Here is a 12,297-nt window from a genome sequence, read left to right as displayed (position 1 = left end):
CGGGTTTCAGGGTCTTTCTCGACCTGTCGAGGGACGCCAGCGCCACATAAATCACACTTTACTTTATAAACCCTCGGCTCTCTGAAGTAGGCTACACACACACACACACACACACACACACACACACACACACACACACGGCAGGATGCCTTAATCTCCGCTGCCTGCATCTTCTCATTTTTCTTTGTCATAATCCAGAGAACATTTATTTTCACAGCGAGCCCACCCCACCTTTCCCCCCCCGACAATTAGTAATATTGCCATTCCCAGGAGCACGTGAACATATGGAGAAAGATAAATACTTGTTAAGTTCTGTTTGCACTCTTTTTTTGTTGCTTTTCGACATATTTCCCCAAAACAAAAAGGAATAAAAAGCTAAATGGGATTTTTTCATTGGAGTTGAAATAGAAACAGGCTACCATCATGTCAACCGGTCAAAGAGCTAGGCCTATATTCACAGGTCCATGTAAGAGGACAGACTGCCACTTAATCACAAAAATAATAATACTCATGATGCTAATTGGCCCGTTTTATCTTGTTATATCGCCATATTAAATCATAGCATTTTTTATGCATCAACATGTAAGCAGCCTTATTTATTTATATTTGAATTTGAATGCCTTTATTGTCATTGTACTTTACAATACAGCAAAATTAGGAGCGCTACTCCACTGGGTGCATACAATAAATACAATAAATAATCCTTGCAGGACATATAAAACTGAATAAAAGCAATGAAAGAGCAATGATCAGAATTATATATTGATGCATCAACATGTAAGCAGCCTTATTTATTCATATATTGATGCATCAACATGTAAGCAGCCTGTGTTAATGTTGTAGCTGGTTAAGCCCAAGATAAAGTCTATAACTTTCTTTCTCAAAACCAGTGAAACTAATCTGTCACGTCTAAATATTACATCTTATTTTTTTAAATCAACTTGTTTAAATGTTGTAAATGATAGGTGTGTTTCTGACAGAATGATGAATGTTGCTGCTAAACCGTTATGAAAAAAGAAACTTCATTTGTCAGAAAGTACTTGAAACAAGTTGATCTGCAATGATAGTCTGGATTTTGTGTGTGTGTGTGTGTGTGTGTGTGTGTGTGTGTGTGTGTTTTGTGTTGTATACGTAGTTAAGATTGGTACCAGAACTTAAAGTCTTCTGACTATATCTATAAGGGCTGAATATTGATATATCTGTACTTGAATGCAACGGGTGTAACTCTGGTTTGAGAAGTGTGTGTGTGTGTGTGTGTGTGTGTGTGTGTGTGTGTGTGTGTGTGAAATGTTTTCAATTTGAATCCCATATACTGCATTTCTACATACATTTAGGGACCAAGATGACACAAAATTCAGGAAATGATTAACCCTCTGAAGTATAAAGAAATTTTTTTTACATATCTTCTTGAATTCTCCTTTTAAGGATTTTTGCTGATGGCCATGTGTTCCACATCAAAATGTTCAGAACAAACTCAGCTTTCTGTATAGTGACACCCAGAAGAGTTCCAGAGCAATGTATAAAGAGATAATTTGACCCTAAAGCAGAAATATTTCTTAAATCTGTTGTGAAAAACAAACCTATACACTAAATTGTTTTGGTGCTTAAAATGAGTTTACAAAAGTCTTGCATTCACAAATTCTGCCAGAAAGAATTGTACTAAACTATGCATAAGAAAAATATGTCTTACTTTCTTTATTGTTTAATGTAAGGGGCCGATCGCTAAGACTTGACTAAAATGTACACAATTTGAAAGTGTGTGTGTGTGTGTGTGTGTGTGTGTGTGGGGGGGGGGACATGTCCCCCCTGTCCCTTAGCTTGAATGTACATGTTTTCTTTGACTGACGTGTTCTTACTTCATTTGAAAATGATTATCAATAACATGCTGTCGTTATTATTATTTAACGGAAACCTCTTTTGTTTTTCCCCTCTGGGACCCCGTTGGTAAAATGTGATTTTGGGAGGACAAGGGAAGTTAAAGACTCTTCTCGATAACACAAATGGACATCAGTGAACCGATATTGTATCAGCTTCCCGTCATGTGTCAGTATATACTGTAAGTGGAAAAGAAAAACGGGCATGTAACAAAGTATTCACAGCTGTACTTTGTAAAATCTCTGGCTGCCAATAATAATAAAAAAAGAATAAAAAAAGACAAATAGTGTGGAATATATTTACATGACTGGCAGACTTTCTCACTCTTTTAAAAAAAGTAATACTTTTAGGACTCAATTACAGCCAAAAATGACTTGAAATGGAATCATAATAAAAAGCTTGTATTTTTAGAAGAGGCTGAATCTGCAAAGTAACTGAATAAATGTTGTGGAGAAGATGAATAAAGTTAAATTACAACTTAAGGAAAGTAACTCTTGTACTTAGTTACATTCCACCAGTGGATTTTGTGTACATGACATCATTTTGTCCCTTTTTTTTTGTGTGAAATGTCTTTATAATTTCAGAGGTGAAAATGTGCTCCTTCAGGACTTCAAACGTTGCTCCTGGACAGACGGGACGGTGGCCGCTCTCCCTCTCCGAGCTTCCACCTCCCAACTAATTAAAAGAGCTGCTTTTACGGCCTCTCCTTCAGACGGCCAGATGTGACCGGGGCGCTGTAAAATCTCAAAGCGCTTTACAGAAACACTTACTGCACTTTTAAAAACGGACTCGCAAAAGCAATGAGAGTCCCAAAGTGCTCCCTGTGTAAATTCCTTCCAGCATGACGAGCCTCGGCCCTGCAGATAATAACTCATCTAAACCAGGGGTCTGCAACGGTTGTTAAGCCAGGGACCCCTTAGCTGAAAGAGACCCCCTACTATTGTACATAAATAGTATAAAATTAAGTTGCATGTTAAACTGGGCTGCAGGGATGGAAATCAATGGATATAATGCTAGGGGTGCGCGATTCAGAAAATGTCAAGATTCGATTCAAAAACGATTCACAGTATGTAAATGTAGTTACTTTTCCCATGTGATTGAAGTAGACAAACAATTTAAAAAAATAACAATAAAAAATTGTTTTAATTTTTTTTTATTAAAAAATATGAATCGATTTTTGGAATTCTATGAATCGATTTTGAATCGGTAGAGCTTGAATCGCAAATCAAATGCGATTCGATTTTTTTGTACATCCCTGTATAATATATTCTTTATGCATTGTTTTCATGTTAAACATGCATGTGGAAGGCACAGGGAATCCTTAACATTACCTGTAACTATGGCTAGCTTACCTATACTAAACTTAATCTTCAGGGTGTAAATTGAAACGGTGTTTATCACAAATAGGCCAGTTTATCTTTACTATTAGCAGGGGTGTCAAACACACGGCCCGTGGGCCAGAACCGGCCCACCGAAAGGGTCCAATCAGGCCCACTGGATGACTTTGCAAAAGTGTGAAAATTGCAGAGAAGTAATTAACTCCAATTCCAAATTTACCACTTTAATTACAGAGAAGATCTGAGTTCTTTTAACGTAAAATTTACAACTTTAATCTTAGAGTCTTTTCTCTAAATATTACCCCTCTGTCCCGGGTCCGTAACATTATTATTTTTTCCTACAACGGCCGCAGAACGCTGTCGTTGCAGAAGCTACTTGCGTTTGCCAACATCAAGCTGACAGAAACTCTGTGGCAGAGTTTAGTTTCTGATCTTTCTGGAGTAGTTTAATGGTCTGGCCCACTTCAGATCAAATAAGGGGGATGTGGCCCATGAACTAAAATGAGTTTGACACCCCTGATGTATATTAATGTACTGAATATTTTCACACATTTTTTTTATTTTTGAAAAAAGAAACTTAAAAAAACAAAAAGGTACACTGTGTAGGAATGTCTACCATCTAGCGGTGAAATTGTATTTTGCATTCACCAAATAGTGCTCTCTAGCGCCTCGCTTTTTCAAATGCGTGTCGCAACTACGGTAGCTGTTATGTACCAAGAAGCTATGACAACATGTCTTCCAATTTTCGCATTTTTGGCGACGAGGATTCCTTCTCCTGTGGCTCGGTATGATCCATAAGTACGACCCTCCATTATTAACTAAAGGGCAGCTTTCAAATTTGCCGGGGCAGTGACAAGCACCTCTCACTGATCTCCTTCTCCGTCTCAGCTGGTTTCAGTCACGTGACGCTGGCTTGGAACGAAAACGCGTTGTGGATTAGCTTGACAGGTCGGCTAGTGCTCTAAGTCCCTCTCAGTGATTATAGAACGACATGGAAGCCTCCTTGGACTTGCCCGTCCAATGTAAATACAGATAAGAAATTCTTCGCTTACGAGGATAAGTCAGATCATTGGCAGAGGTCATTTTACACCAATGAGGACATATTTATGAATGAAGACATTGATTTTAGCTTATAAAATACTTAAATCACCACACAGTATACCCTTTAAACATATTTTGCCCCCCCACCCTGTTGAATATCTCTGATCTAAACGTGTAAAGTAGTAAACATGAAAGACAACATACATACGACTCTTCTAGAGTTTATTTTAGTAAAATATCATACTGTAGTGTATACCTAAATATCACCTTTTTTAAAATATTTACCCCACTTAAATAGCTTTCAGTCACCCTGCACCAGAACATACCCACATATGTATAAGGTTCATCAGATTGTCATATATTATTTTGGAAACATTGTGCAGCAGCGACAGAAACGAAGCTGAAATCAGCCGCACATTCAGGACGTGAACAGATATCATCTTACCCTCCAGGAGGCCCGCTGCTGCTCCTCCGCTGCACTGACAAAGACCACAGTTAGCTCTGTGAAAGGCGAGCCCAGCGCCGGCTAACATGTTCATCTACAACACATGAGACAGGAAGGGTTCATGTTTTGGGATAGACACGGATTGATGCCTCCTTCCATCTGCGTGAAAACAGGGAGACTTTCCAGGAAGTAAACAGCACCCATTATCTTTCACTGTTCGCCACAAAGAGACAACGGTAAAAAAAAAAAAAACAGCCATCGTTGGAATACAGCCTTCGCTCGGAGAGATGTGATGTTGAACCACGCGTTTGGAAGAGGAGATTTTTGGTTTGTTTGGAAGCACAGGATAATGGCTGCAAGATTTGACTCTGATTTACTCTGCGGCCGAATATGATTCTGAGGGCTGGGTGTGTTCACCGAAACTAATACCTCGATACCTTTCTACAAAGTTTTCTCTTTCATTTAACAAAAGAAGTTCTGTACGTTAATGTCTGAAAACAAGCAGCCGCACAAGTTTGCCCAAATAAAGTACAATCTAAACCTTTTGATTTAAATCAGGAACTATCCCCTCAAGAATATTTAGTACAGGATTACAAATCTGATCAGATTATTGATGCCAACTTTCGATACTTGATATACATATAAATATATGATTACTACTAATCTGGAACAGAACAATCTCTTTTTGAAAGACATGCAATACTGCCCAGATTACTATCATTACAAGTGATGTAATAAATTAATCAGCAACATAGCAAATAGAGATGCACTAATCTGATTTAGTGGACGTACAGTGCTGGGAGAAAGCCTGACATCACGATAACACACGCGCTGGCCTGGGGGAATTAAAACTAGGGATGCACCGAATCCAGGATTCGGATTCGGCTGAATATTGGGCGTTTTGACGGGGTTGGGTTTCTGCCGAACCTTCGAATTTTCTTTCCAACGAACCGAACCCTACGCTTGCGCTACGCTGGTCGACGTAATGACGGCGCCGTTGATTACTGGAAGGTGTTTACGTAGGTGGAGCGTTCAATGCAGTAGGCTGTGAGGAAGTGGAAATGGAACTCGTGAGCAGAAAAAGTGTAGTTTGGCAGAACTTTCAGTCAAAAGAAGGCCATTCAAGTCCAGCTACATGTTCAATTTACAGTGCTGATTAGTCTGGTGGTGGCGAGGACCCTAAACACTACACAACATCACCGCTGTTACAACATCTGGTATGAAACATCTGGAAGAATACGAGTTGTGCATGAAGGAATCTACAGACAGCAGCCAAAATGCAGCAACTTCAGGTACGGCAAAGGAAGAACAGTCACTGTTTACTTCATTAATGTGTTTACTGTGTTAATGGACTGAAGATGGGAGGAGGATTCGGTATTCGGCCGAACCCCAAAAATCTGGATTCGGTCCAGCCCTGGACGCTACAGCATCGAGCATCGCGTCATCTAGCCGACAGTATTAGTGGAAAACATTAGCGTTAGTGTTCCATATGGATCCCTACATTACGACGTGTGTGATAATGATAATGTTCAGACGTTTAAATCTGTATTTTTGAGCATCAGGAGGCCATGATTTCACTCTGAACACAGTTTTCTAGAGTTTTACAGTTCTGTTCAGTCTTCGGTGGTTCGGTCATCGGGCGGGGCTCTTGCAGGACGCCCCCCCCGCCCTTCTCCTCCTTCGCAGTCTCCTCCTCTGTGGGTCTACAGTCTTTGGTCGATTGCTCCGTTCCCTCCCCGCTCTCCGCCGGACCGTTTCTCTGCGTCTCCGCGCAGCCGGCCCTCTCTTCCTCAGTGGCGTGGAGCTGCAGCTGCTGCATCAGCTCCTCCAGCTTGTGGGCTTTGCGCAGCTCGTTCTGCTGGATGATGGCGCAGAGGTGCTCCGTCAGCTGCTCCTTCACCTCCGTCTTCTTGTGCAGGTCCAGCTTGGACGTCACGTACTCCGCCTCCGCCTTCTCATAGCGCTTTCTGAGGGAACAAAAATGGGACGACAATTTTAAACAGACACTAAATAAGAGGGCTCTGATTCATGTAAACTCTGCATTGCTCAGAATATCTCACTTCTACATATGATTAATAACTTCTGTTTATCATGAGTGTTCATCATGACTCACTCGCACGCAAAAAATTCTCCTGAGTGTATTTATCCCAACGGGAGAAGTGAACGTGAACACAGATTATGAGCGATTCTTTCACCCCCGTAGTCACCAAAGTATAAATTGGACCCATTTTTCACAAGCCACATATCTCCAGAACATTCTGACACTAAAATGGCATTTTTCAGACGGACACATCAGGAGAAAATTAACTTTGTTTGAGACCTGTTTCTGTCTCAGGACCGAACTCTCGCGAGATCTGGCAACACAGAGACGCTAACGTCAGCTAACGTTCGTGAACGCCCCAACAAAACTAATCTCTGTGATGCTAAATATATGTCTTTTAGCTGTGTAAATATCTAACGAAATATATTAATAAACCACTATAACTTTTCATTCATCCAAACGACGTTCACTACACGTTCAAACGAGGCCACGCCCCTTTAGGAGACAGGAAGTGTGTACCGATTCATACCGTTGACGCTACTTGAAATGTGATTATCTTTAGTATAGAGGATCTTTTGATTTAATCATGAACAAATTTGACAATCAAATTGTTTTGAATAATTTGTCAAGCAAAAAATGCCAAAGATGCTCTGGTTCCAGCTTCTTAAATCTGACGATTTTCCGATGTATTTTCTTATTTAATCTGCGTTTCGTCATTCCGCGTCATCAGGCGGATCTCCGCGCGCTGGCGCCACGGCGGGAACACGAGCGCTGTTCGTCTAAACACACTAACATGACACAGAGCTGGATTTAAATCAGCCAAATGACTGTTGGTCAGACAAACAGGCAATATGAGGACGTTTACATCAACATTTTCGAATGCGATACTTCATAAAAATACGTTGATGGAAACACGACTTATGTCTGATCAGAATCAGATTTTTGCTAACCACAGTTTCAACATTTAACATTTGAAAACTTTTGTGAAATGTTTGGTATTTGTATTAGAAACAGGATATGGGATTGGCACAAACAGGTCGTTCCCACAGGGTCTGAATGCAGAAACATTGTTTAAATTGTGAAGAAAAGAACTTCCCGTGCCGTTTTGGAAACACGGTGGGAACTAAACAGATGTCAAACATTTCACCTCGGGGATTTTAATGTTGTACCTCAGCAAAATCTCAACAGTTGATTATATCAACATAATCATGACAGAATCCAGTGAAATGATTGTGTGAAGGTCAGGTCCTCTTCCCGTTATACAAACATCTGAAACGAAGAGTGTGACGGACTCGGAGATAATCTCACTCGACGCGAGGCTGCACAGGGAAATCACTGCCACAAACACAAAGTCAAAACACAGCTTTACTGGATCAGTGTTGGAAACACAATGTAAAACTACGGACAGCCTTTATACCGTCTGTGGCTGCTCTGAAGCTTTAATGTTGCATATATTTAAAAGTGTAGATAAGGAAAAACTTGTATTATGTTTTCAAGCTGTAGCTAATGTTTTTGTGCTTTATTCGTCTCTGTGTGTTGAAGCAAAGTTACAGACTCCCCAGAACATCTGAGCCAGACTGTGTCTGCTGAACACAAGTGGATTACAAGTGATGGGGAAAAGAGAAAAAAAAGGTTACATGAATACTGGAAACAAGCTGCAGGGGGCAGCATTTACAGTGGATGTCCAGTTCATTACCTGGTCACTTCTTCTCCGTTACAAATAAAGTGCTCACAGTGATTTTTGTTAAAATCAGACTGACTGGGTTGTCCATATCAAATACTAATATGATTTTATAAAGTCCTGAGAGCTTAGTGGCCCTTAAATGACATACGTCTAAGTGTGACTGATGCCCCAGCAATCATCCGACTCATCTGTCAGCATGTAGAAGTGCCTTAGAGCCCTTAAAACCTAAAAAAAAAGTTATTTCAACGTATGTTGACATGAACTCAATCAGTAGAGCGCTTGTTTCCTCAATCCTAATCAACTTGTGAGTTCATTTTCACCTGTGGCATGTTTAATTCTATTTTTTAAGTTAGATTTCATCTATATAGTGTCAGGACACTTTACAGATAGAGTAGGTCTAGACCACACTCTATAATTTACAGATACCCAACAATTCCCCCCCCCCCAAACAGCATGCATTTGGTGCGACAGCGGAGAGGAAAAACTTCCTTTTAACAGACCTAAGACAAAAGCTGACTCTTAATGGGCCGCCATCTACCTCGACCGGGTAAGCAGTGAGACAGAGACACAGAGAGAGAAACACACAGATATAGGATATGGGTTGTTCATTATTTTGCTTACATAGCGACATAGGGCTAGGGTTAGTTACCTTTCACATTTATTTTTAAATCGGTACCGATACCTCAAATTCGGTTCCGGTACGTTTTTTCTGTACTTTCTCTGTGTATTAACAAAAAAATAATTTTTTTTTTTTTTTTTTTACAGATCGGGCTCGGGCTTATTTTAGCTTCTCTCCTCATTGTGCCCATAATATACGTGCATCAGAGAGTGTGCGTCAGAGAGAGAGAGCGCATCAAAGAGCGCGCACGTCAGAGAGAGCTTAAAAGTGATTGATGTTGGTCTCGGGTCGAGACGGGTTCGGGCTGAAAAACTTGCAGGCGTTGTCGGGCTGGGGTCGGGTAGGGCTTGAACACCACGGGCCAGGGCCGGGTTAGGGCTGGAGTTTTTGGCCCGTGCGGGGCTCTACTCTGTGTGTCTGTGTGTCTGTGTGTGTGTGTGTGTGTGTGTGCCGGAGCTCCGCTCTCTATCAATATGCAGAGAGGACAGATAAGCTTGCGCTTACGCGCTGTCAGGTACCGAAATTTGGTACCGTTTGATTTAGCGTGAATCGGTCCACGGTAGTACCGACGTAATTCGGTCGGTAAACAAAAAAGTACAGAGTTCGGTACTCAACCCTACATAGGGCCCCTATACACTATGTGATTCTGGGCTGTGCCTGACGAGAGTTCACAACTGTGAGATATATGTGGTGAAATCTTTTGGTTGCCAATCCAAAAATACTGGTCTCAGACCTTACTGTGAGACAATAACCACAGCTGATATAGAGCTTTGTAGACCAAACACTACCTGGGGTCAAAGTTCTGTTAATGTCCAAAACTTACAACCAAATTCTCACAATGTTTTCGCTGCTAACGACCAACCAACCCCCCTTCGGAATTAACATGAAATGACGCAGAATACACTGGCGGATGCTACACTGAGGGCCAGTTGTTTTCAGTGTGAGTTTTTTGGCACTGTTCTTTGGCATAGAGCAGATGAATGATGAGTTTCTAAAGTCTCTGCTTGCTTGTAGCACAAATTCGCCAGGCATTTTCATGTCTGCGTGACATGCAATGAACCTGCAAGATCCCCATTATCTTAGGTTGTAGGGGGCCCTTGGGCAAACATGTTGCACATAGAGCTGCCTGTTTATTCATTCACAATGTAACGATGCAGCTGTTCAGTAGAAGCCTGATTCTCAGACACTGGCACTTGCTTAAATGAGGATTTGTTTAAGAGCTTAGAGGCAGGGGAGACAGGTGATCGCCTGTGCAAGACCTTAGCTTAGTAGGTGGAGCTGTGCACTGATTGCAAGATAGAATCCTAAGATAATAGGGCTGTGCAATTATCATTTGGATCGTGATTCCAATTTTGGCTCCTAATAATCACAAAAACAATGTAATATCGAGAAAATCAATTATTTTGCACATTACATTTGGTAAGTAATCTCGTATTCTGTCTTGTTTTCTCAATGGAGAAAAAAAAGTTCAAACAGGAAAAGTATGAAGGGAAATTTCACAGTTCAAGCATTTTCACTTGTTCAGTTTCACTGTTTTTTAAGTAGAATAAATGCAACATCTTTCCAAAAGTCAACGAGTAATCGTGTTAAGTTTTCAATATTGACCAAAATAATTTTGATTATGAGCAGCCGTAAAAAAGACTGACAAGCCAGACCCACATCCAGATGTTGGGTCTGGGAACTCACCATTGGCAGGGCTCAATCTGAGGGGCGGGATAAACGGTTGTCTTTCAAATTCCCTCTGCACGCAATGGGATAGCTCTACAACCAATCAGAGCAACGCTAGCCGATTGATTCAACTTTTGCCGTATCTGGTCTGCAAAACTCTGAACACATCTTCCTTTTTTAACAATGACTTCAGTGCCGTTCTTTGTTCTTTTCTCAAAGAAAAGCTGAACTCCAAGTCTTCCAGAGTCGCGGCCAAAGCCGATTCCAAAGACCGCTGTTCACCAGCAGCAGCAGCCATCTTCTTTGTTTTCAAGTAGCAGGGAATTCACGCGGAACCGTCGCAACTCTGCCGTCATTATGTTAAGCACCGCCTACCGACTCTATACATGATGTGATTGGCCTGACCAGAATTTGGTTTTCCAGCTCACAAGCCAACGGAGAGTTGCTAGACTGACTCTGGCTGCAAATTACATTTGCTGCCGCTTGGGTGGTCTAGATTTCTAGGCTAAGATAAGAACATGCACTTTTGTAATTTCTTGTTTTCTGGTGTTGTCTCTCTCTCTCTCTACCTGGCAGCGGAGTATTCCCAGCTGGCTTGTTCTATCTTGCCTCTCAGGATGCCGATATCATTGGACACCATGTCATCGAGGGCCTGGAGCTCCTTCTGGATCCTCTTCAGCTTCACAGCCTCCGCTTGAGTCTGTTTGGATCTGTGGACGACAACAAACTCTAAAAAAAGGAACATTTCATCTTTTGGTGTTAACCGTCCTGTTGTCCTCGGGTCAAATTTGACTCCTTTTCTAAAAGTTTCTATATCAGAATTTTGAGGAATCCACTTTTCAAAAATAAATTACCTGGATAGTTCCCTACAACGTTCTTCACAGGTTTAAAAAAAAAAAAAAAAAAAATCTGTTCACTACTTTCATTGAATTTGAGGGTTCAATTTGATAGCATTTGAAGAAAAAAAAAATGATAAAAGAACGTTGGAAAAAGTGACAAAAATGTCAAAAAGAGCTTCAAAAACAAGGGGAAAAAAAGTGACAAAAATGTCAAAATTTGGACCCTGAAAAACAAAAAGTTGCATGGTCGACTGGAAAAAAAGTTAAAAGAATGTTGAAAAAAAATTGACAAAAAATTTAAAAAATTGCAAATAAACGACAAAAACGTTGGGGGAAAAGTGACAGAAACATCATAAAAAGTGACAAAAACGTCGGCAAAAGTGTCGAAAAAGACGACCAAAACGTTAAGAAAAAAGTTTTAAAAAGGTCCCATGGCATGAAAAATGTCACTATATGAGGTTTTTTAACATTAATATGAGTTCCCCCAGCCTGCCTATGGTCCCCCAGTGGCTAGAAATGGTGATAGGTGTAAACCGAGCCCTGGGTATCCTGCTCTGCCTTTGAGAAAATGAAAGCTCAGATGGGCTGATCTGGAATCTTCTCTTTATGACGTCATAAGAGGAAAGGTTACCTCCCCTTTCTCTGCTTAGCCCGGGGGGACCACTAAGGTCTATATAAAAGAGACTTCAGATACAGTATTAGGGGACCACTAAGGTCTATATAAAAGAGACTTCAGATACAGTATTAG

General features: G+C 40.9%; 1 protein-coding gene across 1 annotated transcript in view; it reads right to left on the bottom strand.

The window, feature by feature from the left end:
• Window positions 1-6,071: 6,071 nt before the first annotated feature.
• The window catches only part of gorab (golgin, rab6-interacting), a 10,866-nt gene continuing 4,640 nt past the window's right edge, over window positions 6,072-12,297 (bottom strand). The window contains exons 4-5 of the mRNA XM_031306647.2: window positions 11,280-11,420; window positions 6,072-6,665 (exon numbers count right to left, since the gene is read on the bottom strand). Coding sequence (XP_031162507.1) covers window positions 6,257-6,665; window positions 11,280-11,420 — 550 coding nt within the window. The 3' untranslated portion in view covers window positions 6,072-6,256. The remainder of the gene's footprint in view (window positions 6,666-11,279; window positions 11,421-12,297) is intronic.

Source organism: Sander lucioperca, chromosome 11 (genome assembly GCF_008315115.2).
Source record: "Sander lucioperca isolate FBNREF2018 chromosome 11, SLUC_FBN_1.2, whole genome shotgun sequence".
NCBI lineage: Eukaryota > Metazoa > Chordata > Actinopteri > Perciformes > Percidae > Sander > Sander lucioperca.
Note: the sequence above shows the minus strand (reverse complement) of the source record. Positions and strands in the feature narration are given on the sequence as shown.